This window comes from Dunckerocampus dactyliophorus, chromosome 9, assembly GCF_027744805.1.
Source record: "Dunckerocampus dactyliophorus isolate RoL2022-P2 chromosome 9, RoL_Ddac_1.1, whole genome shotgun sequence".
NCBI classification, from domain to species: domain Eukaryota; kingdom Metazoa; phylum Chordata; class Actinopteri; order Syngnathiformes; family Syngnathidae; genus Dunckerocampus; species Dunckerocampus dactyliophorus.
The window spans coordinates 27,242,019-27,258,024 of record NC_072827.1 but is presented as its reverse complement, the minus strand read 5'-3'; the positions used below and the strand labels follow the sequence as shown (position 1 = coordinate 27,258,024).

General features: G+C 40.5%; 1 protein-coding gene across 4 annotated transcripts in view; it reads left to right on the top strand.

Annotated features, from left to right (window-relative positions):
- The window catches only part of LOC129187441 (hyccin 2-like), a 45,542-nt gene that overhangs the window by 10,030 nt on the left and 19,506 nt on the right, over positions 1-16,006 (top strand). For all 4 annotated transcript variants that reach the window (XM_054786729.1, XM_054786727.1, XM_054786728.1 and 1 more), the window contains exons 2-5: positions 8,894-8,970; positions 11,656-11,732; positions 12,787-12,888; positions 14,840-15,019. In XM_054786729.1, the coding sequence (XP_054642704.1) occupies positions 11,682-11,732; positions 12,787-12,888; positions 14,840-15,019 (333 nt within the window). In that variant the 5' untranslated portion in view covers positions 8,894-8,970; positions 11,656-11,681. The remainder of the gene's footprint in view (positions 1-8,893; positions 8,971-11,655; positions 11,733-12,786; positions 12,889-14,839; positions 15,020-16,006) is intronic.

The window sequence follows — 16,006 nt, the reverse complement described above, 5'->3', positions numbered from 1 at the left end:
TGTAAGATAGTAAGTGTAATGAAATGTAATGTAAAATAAATGTAACTACTCTTTAAATTAAATAACTGTTTTTGTATTTATTTCTTATTATATAACATGCATTTACATTAATCTAAAAATATGTTAGCTTATTGCTCTGGTATTATATACACAGTCAAGTCTCGGTTTTCATATGATTCGGTTTTCGTACAATATAACATTTAACTAGTCCATTTGCCCTCTCACCTGGATGTATGGGAAGTCCATCCATCTATCCATCCGTCCATTTTCTATGCCACTTGTCTCCACTAAGGTTGCGGGGGTATGCTGGAGCCTATCCCAGCTGACTTCGGGCAAGAGGCGAGGTACACCCGAGAGGGTCGCCAACCAATTGCAGGGCACATGTACTGTAGACAAACAATTCATTCAATGTACGGGAAGTCTGCAATACAATAACAAGAAGTTCCATCCGTTTGTCATTTGTAATTATTTGTAGGGATGCTCGGCTCGATCGGCCACCGATCAATATCGGCCAATTGCCGTGAAAAACACGTGATCGGCATATGCTGACAAATGCCTTTTTCAAAGCGATCACAAAAAACGATCGCCGTGCGGCTGCAAACCCTACATTTATGCTGTATCACGTCGGGGTTGCCAACACCCGTACTGAGCCGACATCGACATCCGACTTTGCCGCTAGAATCAAAAATAGTCCTTAAAACCTCATGAACTCATGAACTCCTATCATTGAAATGGAAACTATTAAAAGGGTTATCAATGTGATTGTAGACCCGTTAACTTATCATTTCAGAAAATAGCTAAAGTGGTTCCAGTTTTCAAAAATGGAGATAAACATCAATTTACAAATTACTGACCAGTTTCCTTATTACCACAATTTTCAAAAATTATGGAGAAGCTAAGTGTGTGCACCCGGATATAAATGTACAACATATACTCATATGCATACCCCGATATAAATGTACAACGTATGCTCATATGCATACCCCGATATAAATGTACAACGTATACTCATATGCATACCTCGATATAAATGTACAACATATACTCATATTTGTCCAGTAAATATATATTTACTTTGGGACTTGGTCATTTTAAAAGTAGTTCACAGGCTGAAAAAGTGTGAGCACCCCTATTTTTGAGAGTCTCTGCCACTAACCTGGGTGCCGAATATCAAATTAAAAGTTTAGTCTATGAAAAAGTACACAGGCTAACATTAGCTGGATATTTGAGTTGAATGTTTTTTTTTTTTTTTTGCTGCGTCAATGTTGGCGTAAGACAGATGGAGTTTGTTTTACTTACATGATTCTGACTGTCCGGCGTAACGCGTCAAAGATGTTGCACTGTGTTATCTCGCTGTTTATGAAGCCAGACTTTTGAGCGCCGCCTCAGACTGTCCACGGTTGCAATTGGACACACGCTTCGTGTCGCTTCTTTTTCGTTGGTGTTTACCGGCTTCTTCTTTGTTGTTATTGGCAGATTTTTCTTCCGGTCAGCAGACTAGACATCACAATTAGGAATCGTAATAAAAAAAATTTGAACGATCCATGGAGAATGGGAATGTTCGTCCCGGTTCCCATCGATGCTCGAGACTCAATGCACAACTCTAGTCAAAATGCTTTATTGCACAGAAGACATACCGTTTTTTTTTAAGCTTTCCCCTCTTTCTTGAAACTGCCTTCCATCTGCATCAATTTTTCTGTTACTCAACATTTTGGGGTCATTTGTTGACAATTCTCAACTCCACTCACTGGGTATAACCGTTGCTGAACATACACTGCCATCACTTTCCATAATTGGTAACATAAGCATACATTGTATAAAATAATAGTTTATGGTGACTACAGCATAGACTTATTTTACGATAATTATACACCTTGTAAGTTTTCGTGGGCCACATTTGGCACGCGGGCCTTGAGTTGACACATGTTCCACAAAGGCTAATAATTCTCCAGTGCTGAATTTTTTAAAGCTCCTCTATTCCAGAGAAGACCAGCCTAATCTGCTGCTGGTGAGTGGCTGGTTCACGTAACGATTAAAAGAGGCAGAGGGGGTGGGGATTACAGCAGACAGCTTCATCGTGGTCACGTATTAAGCGTTAATCTTCCAACCTAGGGAAAGTGTTTGGATGAATGTTTATGTGTGTTCCACAAAGACCCCCTGCACAAGAAAGCATGAATGAGTTAGAGGAATACTCAATCGACGCAAATGGAATACATTTTTAATGCTTTACCTTAATGTTTGCGGAGTGGGATGAAGGCAGATAGCACGTACTATGTTGGATATTTATTTGCAGAAAAGGGGCGGTATGAAGGGGCACAAACAGGCCCAGGGCTTGCTTGAGCTCAATAATTTATGGTTGAGTGAGCCAAGATGACCTTGAGAGGGGGGAAAAAAGCTTGTTGGCTTGCTGAAATCTGGCAATGCTCATTTGGGGCAACTTTATTTACACTTTTTTATAGTACGCTCTCTCCTTGCAATTGAGTTACGATATTGCTTATACCAGAACATCATGTGCATCATCAGCATCAATACAGGATTTCCTCATATATTGGACTGGTCGGGAATATTTAACTACAGCTTCGTATAGGCGGTGGCATTTATTATTTAATGAGTATAGTATTTAATGGAATACATACACACTGCCTGGCAAGTCGTCTTGTCAACAGACAAGGTTCTGTTTTTTTCCCCCAATTGCAATACTGTGTCAGTGTTGAAATATTTAGCAACATTCTCTTAAAGTCCGCTACAAACATCAGCTTTACAGATGCCATATCTGTTATCCAACCACCTTGTAGCTCCAGCTGTTGTTCTTTGTCCATGGAGCTTATGAGTCTCGTGATACAACTTTGTGACTTCTGATACTATACTGATATTCCAGCCTTCAGTATTGGCCGATATTGATATCAGTCCGATCCTGCATACTTTTATTACATATTTTGTAGTGTGGAATGTTAGAAAACGTTGTGATATTACTCAGTGATATTACTCAGAACATTAATCTGCAACTGTTTGGTATGGGGAAACCTTACTTTCTCAAGCTTTGCGGGTGTTTCGGATGGCGTTGTTGTTTGGAGGGGGACCAGAGGTTTGTTTTTCGCCTTCGTGGTCTTGTGAGGATTCTCACGCTGTTTTTTGTGGTCCGATGGGGTCGGTCGTGTTGAACTTCCCTGGTTCTGTGCCACCGTGAGGGACTTGTGCATTGCGGGTTTTACACTCAGATGCAACGTCTTTTACGGATTTTGGCTTAGTGGAGCTGTCACACGACCGACATTAGCACTGTTGCCGTGATCACCTGAGGTCTGCATGCTAGATCTGGCGCTGCTGGATAAAACTGCTGGAGTGGGGAGTCTGGATTGTTTATTATGCAAGTGGGGAACTGAGTCCACTGATGCAGAGACCACAGTTTCAGGAAATACGATGATACCCAACTGACATCTGATGGGACATGTTGGCTCTTGCGGTGGTGTAAACGGTATACAGGTGAATCTGAGCAATTTGATTAGACATTTGGTGCTTTGAGTGCTTTGAGTCGACGACGGATATAAATCTCTTTGTGGTAGGCAATTCGATACGCATCTAGAAACACAGGTTAAGACACGATTCAAAAACTATATATTTTAAAAACTAAAGGTTTTGATATGATTTGATACAGTATACAAACAATCCGATTTGATTTGATACGATTTAACGGTTACATTTGTTGATGTTGCATCATAAAATAAAAAAGCCAATTCTATAAAAGTGACATTCGTACAGCATTTTCAAATGTGTACAAAGGGGACATCATATCCCAAGCATGCTGTAAGACGCAATGATTAAAAAAAACACAAAAAAATTGTTTGACGGTACTTGAACGCGCCATCTAACTTTCTCCCACGCTGCACAGACCATACTGTATTCTTCCCATTTTTCTCTCACCTCATATTTGGTCTCAAATGCCGATACTATGTGGGAATGCGTAAATATAAGATTTGATGACCTAATTGAGTGCAAATGTGCATATTTGTTTGGTGCACGTCTCTGGAAAACAAACTCCAGGCTCCTACAGGTGGATGGTGGCACTGTATTCATATAATGCTTTCAGTTTGATGCTGTTCCTGTCCTAGTTTTACACAATACATAATAAATATGATAAATTACATTGCTATAATGTACGTATGTTTTGCTGCTGTGTTGAAAATCTTTTCCGGTAACCAGCCAGCACGCTGCTAATGCTATTTAGATCCAGTCTCGTCTTCAGTCAGTCTAAGCTACGGAGCTTGAGCGACAAGCATTTCGCCGACAACCCACACTCTCGCGTTGTTTAAGGAATGGACCGTCAGCCGGTTGCTAGGCTTGCGATACCCGGTACATGTCTCTACAATCAATTAATCTAAGGATTTATGGCTGATTCTTATTGAGCCAGGAGGCTGCTACTGATGCAGCCGCATCTCCCGTTTGTCGAACCGGTTATCTAGTCGCATCGGTTTATCGTTCACAACCCTACTTGTTTAAATGTGTTTGATCTTTTTTTTAACTCATAGAATCTGTCTGATCTTTTAGAAAGTGAATTTATGGGATAGTCCCAAAAAGCTGTACAAAGTAAGTAACTGTAGTGCATGACGTTATTTTTTGATTTTTTTGGACATAATATAGGGTAATATCCATGTTGTCCATGTAAGTCTGTTAAAGCCAATCTTCTTCTCCCTGCTGCTGCTGTAGCTAACAGTGTCTCTCTGTCCTTTCCGAGATTTCCATGTGTTTGTACACATGGAAAATTAGTGGGTAAATTAGTTACTTAGTCTTCATGAGTGTGTAATGAATGATGAGAATTGTTCGATTCTTGAGGGAGGCTTTCTGTAAGTACTCCCTAGAACGCTATGAGGAAATGGGTTTATTTGGGTGGTATTCAAATTTTTTTTTGCATGTTCTTTGTGTCAATCACAAATGATCGCACTGTATGTGCATACCTTATTTGGTTTGAAAATAGAGGGTTAGCATTTACAGGCAAGGCTAAGCCAAGTCAAGTCAGTCAGCGCAACGCTAGGTGCATCATTGCAGAAACCAGGGGCCACTGATCCAAATTCCCCTAGGTCTGGTGCCCGTAACACATAGTTGTCTGTTTTCCTTGTCTTTCTCCTCCAAACAGGCAGGAAGAGGATCACTCTGTGCATTGGTTTCAGCACATAGATGAAAATGGTGTGCCTTCACAGAAAGTCATCGCAAAAGAAATGCAGCTCTTTAATACAGCTGAAAATGCAGCATATCAAGAAATGCTGCAAATGTTTTAGAGACAGTATGAATTGCCTGTGACGAAAAAAAACAAACGACTATTCCAGAACTTCACAGAGTGAAAGATGACATATTAAACAAAATATTGCTTTATTATATTATTATTATTATTATTATTATTATTATTATTATTATTATTATTATTATTATTATTATTATTATTTTTATTTTTATTATTATTATTATGTATTGGTGGTTTATTTGGTCTAAAACAATGCTGACAATAATATTGTTTAGTGTCAATTTGTGGGATGGTAAACATTTCAAAATGCACCTGTATTTTTTTGTGACTCGGTTAAGCCCAGGTCACAACCGAACATACGTTTTTTTTTGTTTGTTTTTTTCCTTGACCGTGCATGTTTTGGTGTACCCCAAATCACTGCGTTTTTTGTTTGTTTGTTGAGAACGTAGTTTGGTGACCGTGTGGTGCACGACACATAGGAGTCCGCAAGTGCGACGTATGAAAAATGTACGTTTTTCCCAAAGTTGACACCAGCGGAAATTATGGAAGACACACAAAGACGTACGTAGGTTTGTCTTGCAACCTGAAACAAACGCAAGCACCAACATAGTTTGTTTGACATGACAAAAAACAGTCTACGGCTCGAAAATCAGCATGTCACACACGCGCCCTCCATGTATGTCTTGTGTTTTTTTGCATGTAGACCGACCGTGGGACTCATACGACCCGTTGTGACCTAGGCTTTAAATCAAAAAGTTTGTTTGTTCACTCATTTTTTTTTATTGTACTTTTCTTAAAATGAATGTTAAAATCGTGTCTCGGCTCTTTCTTATGGACTCAATCTCGTGCATTGTCTTGTCTCGTGAGTTGGGTGTCTCATAACACATATAGAAATGACAAAAACGAACATACAACCTGTTGGCTTACCATGTTAATGTGCCTTAGCCCTGGACACAACAGCACTGTATGCCACAGTCTACACGTTGCTGCTGCTGTTTATGTTCTTGCTGCCCTCATTCTCATGTGGAATATCGGAAACCCTGCATTGTTGTTGTTTGTACTGTGTTGAAATGAAAACCCAACCACCCCAAACACGGTGAGCTGAATTGGCACTTTGCAGTGATTTAGTGAAGATTTGGTTATTGTGCACTGCTTAGTTGAAGTGTTTATGTTGTGGCAACTGAGACAAAGCTGTGACTTACACCTGATTTGTAATTGCTCTAATATGAATGGCAGTTATTGTTTTAGAAGGAAAATCTTGCTCAAACCAGACCATAAATCCACAAAGGAACATTTCGTATTAAATCCTGTCTTTGAAGTCCAGTTTTTGGCTTTGTTTCAGCCATTTGCACTCTTTGTTTGTTTGCAATGCTATTGTAATTTGGGGTTTGAAGTACAGTAACAGGATGGGTTGGTACTTCGTTAGTGCATTCAAACACCACTGCAGGACAATGAGCAAATCCTGCTGGGACGCTTGCCTATTGTCATTTGCCAGACCTCATTAGGGGTGTGACATATTCAGGCAACAGTGACAACTAGTTGGCGAACTAGATGCAAATATTAGGATGATGGCTTCTGAGAGTTGAAGAAATGCACAATATTACATTAGGGTTTAAAGGCCCAGCAAATTTTGCCCTGTTGTGAACACCACAGTCAGATGCTTTGAATAATTTATTCTCACAGCAGATTTGTGTACGCTCGAGTCGCTCTACGAGGAACTGGAACTGTTAAATTGCACTGAAGCGTGCCCATCCACAATTTCTTCATCTCGTGCAGCTTAAATAATGTCTGTCCAAATTCCGCTCATTTGAATTTATGCCCTTAGACATGCTGTGCGGGATTGTTACACAGCCTAAGAACAGCCAAGGTCATTGAGACAGGCCGATAATATCGGTGGGCCGATGCTAGATTTGTGGTATATGTTTACTTTGATCTGAATTATAAAAAAAAAAAAAGGAAATTAACTCTCAACCGACCTACAGCAACACAATCTCGTCTTAACACTTCCTGTATCCGGTATGTCCGGCCATCAAAATAAAAACACGGCAGTGAAACATGCACAGCTATGCCATGCATTCGCTCCACAATTTTCACTCTGAAAACGGGCTTGCTACTTTGGTTTGCAGCATGTTTTTTTAGAGAAGCCCTTCCTCATTTGAAAAAGACCAAATCTCACATCTTGTTTTTCTGTTTGCACATACTCCGACAGCCACTCCACCTTAAAAGAACCACTTTTTTTTTTTTAATTTAACGTTGACTTGGTGGGTGAATGTTGCACTGCCCGTTGTTTGTTTTCTCCATAATACGGGGTTAGCAAGCAGCATTTAGCTCTCTGAACGCCTGCTCCATTAGCTATACACTAACCAGCAAAACGACATGCGTAACGCGCTGGAAATAAATACGTACCAACAGGATCTCATCATTGGCTGGACAGTGTTCATCATTGTGTTGTTACCACTTGTCACCTGTCACTCACTGAGTTGCACTGCAAAATGGTACAGAATAAATTTAGTGTTTATTTCATGTACAGTTGAGGTTGGAATGTATTTTGTACGCGGTAAGGATTTGCTGTGCGCTGAGACTGCGAGAGCTGTTTGCGGTTGTGCACGCACGCAGCTTAGAGGGAACATTGCTGCCAAAATGTGTGCATTTTTCATACTCTGCATGCATTAACCCGTGTTTTGTTGCGTCGAGTTTGTGTCTGAAGGCCTATTCACCTAACATTCAGAGTTAAGTCTGAATTACATAGTGTGCTTGAACGCATCATCACCTGAACACAACAGTGCATGGACATCACGAGTACCACAGCACAGTGTTCAGGTAACACCGCTCCAGCCACAGAAATTAATTGATCTGTGTGTTATATGAACTCATAAGTAAATTTAATGATTTTGTTTTACATTAGGAGTGTTTAATGTTGATGTGTTGAATGATTTCATGCACTGTATGTTGTGCGCTAGATGGGAGTTGGTCTTCTTACTGTGACTTAACTGTATACAGTGACTTACGTTTGATTATTTTCAAAAGATGCTGTACGTGGACGGTAAAGGCTGTCATTGGTCAGCTTGCAGTAAATTTCCTGTTTTATGCGACTTCTTCAAACAGCCCACCTCCGCAAACACCCTCTCCTCCGATTTTTGCAATAAAAATGAGTCTTGTAATGCATCGATTAATTCCAGCTGCAGTAACACTCCCCTTTTCTCTTTAATTACTAATGTTCACGTTCCCTGGCGACGATGGGACAGCCCTACAGTTAACAAGCTAAATAGTTGGAGAGGTGTGGTTGCTCTCAGAGTTCAGCAGGGGTGTCCAAAGTGTGGTGCAGAGGTTGTTTGTGGCCGTTTATTGACCTGTGGCACATTAGACAAACCAAAAAACAGCATAAATGGGGGAAAAATAGCATAAAAAGAATAATGCAGGCTGAAATAATAACAAACATAACAAAAAACATAATTATACCGGAATTATAAATGTATGTATATTTATGTAAACATTTTTTTAGCCTTTTTGAAAAAATATGTCATAAAATGTAAGTGGCCTCAGCCAGGGTGATGTTGAGCCCCCTTAAAATCTCTTCAAGGTTGGCAGGTCTATGTCAGTTGCCTCGTTGCCCAAATGCTAACCTCCTCTAATTGTTGATTCTATCTACCCTTGTCATAGGTGGCCATCAACGATGTGTGACACTGTCGAAAACCATTCGCCTCTCCCTGTGGAGGCTTGAGTTGTGGGACACTGAGGTAAGAAAACAGCACTTGTCATTATACCTGTACATGCAGACTGGCTGATATGAGTACATTTTTAAATGTCAACAAAAACAATCTCTCCATCTTCCTGCTCGATTTGAATTTAATTTAATTTTTTTAAACCTCATCATTTTTACTTTTAGCTTTGTCAGTGGAACAATGGATTGTATTACAAATTTGACAGGAATCATGGATGCAATATGCTTGATGGTAGAGGCTGATGGGATTAGTCATTTTTATTAAGTTTTACACTCCAGTTTTATTTGGCATAGATAGTGGAACCCCCTTAAGTCTGTCCGCTTATATTGGCAACCTGTCTATGTGGCTCAACTCATCAAGTAACCTTGTTCTTATTACTAAAGTACAGTATGTCCATTTATACATATAGTACATACGCACGCACACACACGTACACACACAGTGGTGTGAAAAAGTGTTTGCACCCTTCCTGATTTATTATTTTTGTTTGTCAAACGTTTGCAAGTCTCTTACAGCACTGTGGAGGAATTTTGGCCCACTCATCTTTGCAGAATTGTTGTAATTCAGCCACATTGGAAGGTTTTCCTGCATGAACCGCCTTTTTAAGGTCATGCCACAGCTTCTCAATAGGATTCGGGTCAGGACTTTGACTAGGCCACTCCAAAGTCTTTGTTTTGTTTTTCTTCAGCCATTCAGAGGTGGACTTGCTGGTGTGTTTTGGAACATTGTCCTGCTGCAGAACCCAAGTTGGTTTCAGGTTGAGGTCACCAACAGATGGCTGGACATTCTCCTTCAGGATTTTTTTTGTAGACAGCAGAATTCATGGTTCCATTTATCACAGCAAGTCTTTCAGGTCCTAAAGCAGCCCCAGAATATCATACTACCACCACCATATTTTACTGTTGGTATGCTGTTCTTACTTTTACGCCGGATGTAATGGGACACACATCTTCCAAAAAGATGAACTTTTGTCTCGTCAGACCACAGAGTATTTTCCCAAAGGTCTTGGGGGTCATCAAGATTCCTGGCAAAATTGAGATGAGCCTTAATGTTCGTTTTGTTCAGCAGTGGTTTTCGTCTTGGAACTCTGTCATATAGGTCGTTTTTGTTATGGTGGAGTCATGAACACTGACCTTAACTGAGGCAAGTGAGGCCTGCAGTTCTTTAGATGTTGTTGAGGGGTCTTTTGTAACCTCTTGAATGAGTCGTCGCTGCGCTCTTGGGGTAATTTTGGTTGGCCGGCCACTCCTGGGACGGTTCGCCATTTGTGGATAATGGCTCTCACTGTGGTTCGCTGGAGTCCCAAAGCTTTAGAAATAGCTTTGTAACCTTTTCCAGACTGATAGATCTCAATTAATCTCAGTTAAGTCATATTTTAATGCGGGGCAACCACTTTTTCACACAGGGCCATGTAGGTTTGGATTTTTTTCTTCCTTAATTATAGGTTTCATTTCAAAACTGCATTTTGTGTTCAGCTATGTTGTCATTGACTAATATTTAAATTTGTTTGATGATCTGAAACATTTAAGTGTGACAAACATGCAAAAAAAAAGAACTCTGGAAGGGGGCAAACCCTTTTTCACACCATTGTATTAAAGATGCTCCAATCAGGGTTTTATGCTGCCGATACCGATCATCCATGAGTGAGAGCGGCCGATACGGCCAAATGGATTAACTGTACAAAAAATAGGTAATTATTAAATAGGTAATTATTTAAAAAATACAAAGGCGGTGGCCTGATGTGATTTTTTTTATTTTTTTTCATGGGGCCCAGAATTCCCGGTTGCACCCCTCCCAGAATTCCCGGTTGCACCCCTGCTACTAGCAATATGACATGAAAAATGGAACCATGAAGTCATTTAGACAAAAACATATTTGACTTGCTTTTTTCAAGAGAATATCACTCGTGAGCCTTACAGAGGATGAGACGCCTTCTTTAAGGAGACGTTGGACGTGAGATTACATTGTCTGATGGCGCTCTAGCAGGACTTCAAGTAGTACGCAGTGGGCCTCCAAGTGAGGGAGCATTGGGCGGATCCGGTGTCTTCCATCGCTCAGAGAGGCTGGTCATTCAGTCTGATGAATTCAATGACGATCACTGGCTTAGGGTTATTGTCAAAAAACGTCCCATATACATGCCAATTGTGATGGTTCTTCGTCATATATTCATTGATGCATGGTGACAGGTGAGGACACGGTGGTAGTTGCACCACACTGCATAGAGCATGTTGTCTGTAAATGCAAGTCTAAACTTCAGCTTTACAGATGCCATGTTTGCTCTGCTGGCAGTGTGTTTTGTGGTTAACTGTGGCACATACTAGTAGTGGTTTCAGTCATAGTAATGCTAATTACAGCCACCTACTTGGGCCACTGAGGTGGAGCAATTATTGAATTATTTATGTGGACACACCTCACTGTTAACCAGGGCGCGATGTCTGTTAGAGTGGCGGCTGCTATTTGAGAAAAAACAGGATATCCTTCTTCCATTAGTATTTGCCCAGCTGATTCCTGTAGTTTTGAAACGTTGACAACATGCACTCAATCATGAAAAGCTGATGTAACATGTTACGTGATGAACTTCGCCCCATTCTGAAACAGCGTGTTGTATTACTATTGACTGAGCATATTTCAAAAATTCAACAGCGTGTTATGGCCACTGCTTTCTCTCTGCTACAGTATGGCTTTCTCTCTGTTCAACAGCCAGCCGAGGAGTGTCTCTGAGGAAGATGCTGGGTTTCGAGCGCAGTGTCGTCGAAGAATGGCTCTCAGAATTCAAGGTAACATCCTTTCTTTGCCTTTGTCATGACTCCCCCTGAGAGGCATTTTCTTAGGAAAGATCTCTTAAACCTTAAACTTCCTTGCATTAATTAAAATTGAATACATTGCAGAAGGTGTTAAAACCACTTTTTTTCAGTACTTGTGTACAAGAATTAGGGCACCCCAGTGAAATGTTGCTTTTGAAGACATGTGAGCATGCAGTTTTATAATCATTAGACAAATGATCAATGACTTATGAGTACCGACATTCCACCCTTGCTCCTGCAAAGAAGTTTTGGTTGATGGTGACCAAGGTTTTCAACCAATCTTGCTAAAATTTGTGCTTTTTCGTGTGCTTGTCAATGCCCTCAAGGTGTGTACCAAGTTTCATGGTGATTTGGCTAAACACTCGAAAGTTACAGTGGGTGTTTTTGTAGAGCGTATTGAGCTGTGTGAGAAATTCCAAGTCACTCCGCCCTATGGGGTCAAACTTAACTTAACAGCACCACCATGTTATGTAGTTGCCAGAAAAATAATAGCACAGGCAACTCTGTAGGGATGCTGATGTTTTGACAAACTTTCACCCTTTTCAGTGCAGCTGTTCAAGAAAATATGAACGTCATGAACACACACATTTCTCTTTAGTTAACACATCCATATGCTATACAATGAAATACTTTTTAATAAACGGTTACATTTGACGGGAGCTCACTGTGAAGAAAAAGTGGCCACAAATGGAAGAGAGAAAGAAAATGCGAAGGAATGCTGACTTGTGAGGGAATGAGATGGCATGACTCACTGTGTATGTGTGGTGAAGAGTACCATATTGTGCTGTGAGTATGCTGAGGCTCAGTTTAGATCTGCCTCCTCTTATTTGAATGTCATTAACCTTCATGAGCCATCCCATCGTTCCATTTTATGAGTGCATCCATTTTTACTGAACATGGTCGATTACAAGTAAATGGACCTGTCACTGATTTTTCCCACATTTACCAGAATGCTTTTGGCATCAATGGCAGACACTGTACCAATTATATCCCAGCAAAACATCTTCTCTTTTTCTGTTTGACACAGTCCTTACCAGAAACCCACATTTCAAGTTATGCAGACAGCCTTCATTTGAAGAAGTCCTTGGTACCAGCATTGTACTGCGTGATCCAGGATCCCAGCAACGAGGTGATGCACGACACACACACACACACACAAGAATTTATTACAAAATTGTTCAAAAAAGTTAACCATTGTAATACAGTACATTCCAATGGCATGACTCAGTTTCACTTCTTGGCAGATACCAGTAGAGCAAATGTTTCCTCGTGCTAATACTGTAGTATTATTGCCATAGCTGAATGTAGAGAGACCGTTTTGACCTGCAAAATAAGATATTCTCTTTGCCTGTGTGACATGTGTATAATATCAAGTTTATTTTTAGCATTTGAATTTCAATATTACTTAGGGTTCTGGATAAAGTGTGATGTCATATAGTTGTATAAGCATTATTAAAAACTGCAAAATGCTGAATGTCAAACACACCTTCATGACCGATAGTCAACTAAAGTAACTTGTTCTATCAACAAGTAAAGCAGGTTAGACTTAATAAATTCACAAATAAGGATCCAGTTGAATAATACTGACAACGATACAATTTGGAAAGCTGCACATTTTTATGTGGCACAAACATCTGTATAAGAAGAAAGTCAAGTGTAAAGTATGAAACTTGAGACTAATACAATCAGTGAAATTATAAACTGGGGTGATTCAGCACGTCGCGCATGAAAACAGATTAGACGTATTAAAGTAAGACACCTTACTCCTTCCTTGCAGCTCTTGACAAGCATTGTGTGTGAAACTTGAAAATAATACCAAACAAACTGAGCAAGCTTGTCGGTGTGTGTAGCATGACGTCCCCACTCGCACGGCAATATCATCGGCAGAAAAAATGATACAGATATGAGCCAATAATACATTTTATGCCAATATCCTTCGCCCGATGTTATCGGACATCACACTTGTCAACTGTACAGGGAGTGTTTTACTTTACCATGCAAGTGTAAAAAGAGGTTAAGCACTGTATGGTACAACTTGACAACGATGCCAACAAACGGCCGCAGGTTCAAAAATGTTGTATTGGCCTTTCTGAAGCGAACCCATCCACAACTTCTTAATCGCATGCAGTTCAAATAATGTCTCTTCAGTGTAGTCATAAGTCAATGTGCAAGCAATGGCTATTTTGGATTTCAATTGTGTTGACAACCGCTTATGCTGATGCGAGTCAGCCAGTCCGAGGGTGTCAACATAAACTGGTTTCACAGTGTTAATATTATTGTTTACTTATTGTTGCTTTTGCCACATTATGCTGAGCTGCCAGGGCAGAGACAACCACGTTCCGACATCACAGTTCCAGTTAGTTACTGGTTAGTCCTTTTAGATGCAGTTGTGCTCGATTTCTCAGAGTTTCTTAGTGTCATGCTTGATGCCATCTCAAACTGGTATTTATGCATGACTTTAGCACTCTGTTTTCCTTAAATATTGGTCATACTCCAAATATTACAACCTCAGCAGTGCCCCTGTGATATGGAACTCTTAATTTCACACTGGTGATTCAGCGGGAGAACCCAATTATCTTAGTCCCCCTTTTTCATGCAGCTCCTTCATGCGAGGTCAACCGCGGACGTAAATTAATTTAAAATTGTAACTCTGCCCGTGCAATCCTATTAGTGACGTGTCAGTGTGGAAGAAATGGAGAGCTGTCAAATTGTGACTGCTGAGTGCTTGTTGCGGACAACTTGTTGGGCCTAAGTTGTTTTATTTGTGTGTATAAAAGTGCCATTTAAGCACTTAATTTAATTGACTCAAGAAGGAGAACATTGGCACTGTTGTCTCTCTTAACATCATCCTGCCAGGCTTTCATGATGATTTCTTCCCTCTCTCCTCCACATCTTCCACTATTGACTAGACTTTGCCCCCAAGCCCCACAGAGTAATGTTAGGATGATGTGCATTCATGTAAGAATATAGGAGTTGGGAATAAAAGCTCCCAGTTTTGTGTTCTATCTCATCATATCAGCGTGTTAGCTATAGGCGCAGATTTTATCATGTTCTTATGTCTGTCTCTCTGATCTGTCCAGCTGTTGGAGCCTGTGTGCCACCAGCTGTTTGAGCTGTACCGCAGCTCGGAGGACCGCCTGCGACGCTTCACCCTTCAGTTTCTGCCTGAGCTGGTGTGGGTGTATCTGCGAGTCACAGCCAGCAGAGATCGGCAGAGCAATGGCTGCATCGAAGCCCTCCTCCTGGGCATTTACAACCTGGTGGGTCTTACTTTTGCTTTGGCAGTATTCATTTGGACTCTGAAGTTCCCAATCAGACCTGTACCATCCCACTTTCATGCATCATGTTGTAGTCTGACTGGTCACAGTAGTACATTATTGTTAGCTTGTGTAAGGTGGAGCTAGACATGCTGCTGTCCATTGAGTGGTCAAAATCTGTCACTTCTGTCTTACAGAAAACAAAGGAAGAAAGCAAATAGTGCATGGGGTTGTTGAATTTTTTATTTTTTTTTTAATTATTGCTGTTAGCATTGTTGTTTTTTTCTCCCACTTAGCTGTAATATTATAAATAATAATGTTATTATAGATAGCTGTTAACAATCCACACAATGGAATTTACACTGTGCAACTTTGGTTAAATAATTAAATAAATATTTAATATAAATACATTACAAATGTTAATACATATTGTATATGTTCATAAAAAAACATTCTGTTTAATATTTTATAATAGCTAATTAATTTTTTTAATTTTATAAATAAAAAAACTCATTTGCAGAACACTGGACCAGCTGTACATCCTTGCAAGGGTACTGGAGGGTACATGGGAGTTTGCCCAACCAATATACATGTGCTTTGTAGACTTGGAAAAGGCATTTAACCATCCCTCGTGGTGCCCTGTGGGGGTGCTCTGGGAGTATAGGATTGGGGGCACGCTACTATGCGCCATTCGGTCCTTGTACAACCAGAGCAGGAGCCTGGTTTGCATTGCCAGCAGTAAGTCGAGCCTGTTTCCGGTGAACGTTGGCCAAGGCTGCCCTTTGTCACCGATTCTGTTAATAATTTTCATGAACAGAATTCCTAGGTGCAGCCAAGGCATCAGGGAGTCCAGTTTGGGGGCCTTAGGATCTCATCTCTATTTGCAGAGAATGTGGTCCTGATGGCCTCATTGGGCTGTGACCTTCAGCGTTTACTGGGGCGGTTTGCAGCTGAGTGTGAAGCTTCTGGGATGAGACTCAGCACCTCCAA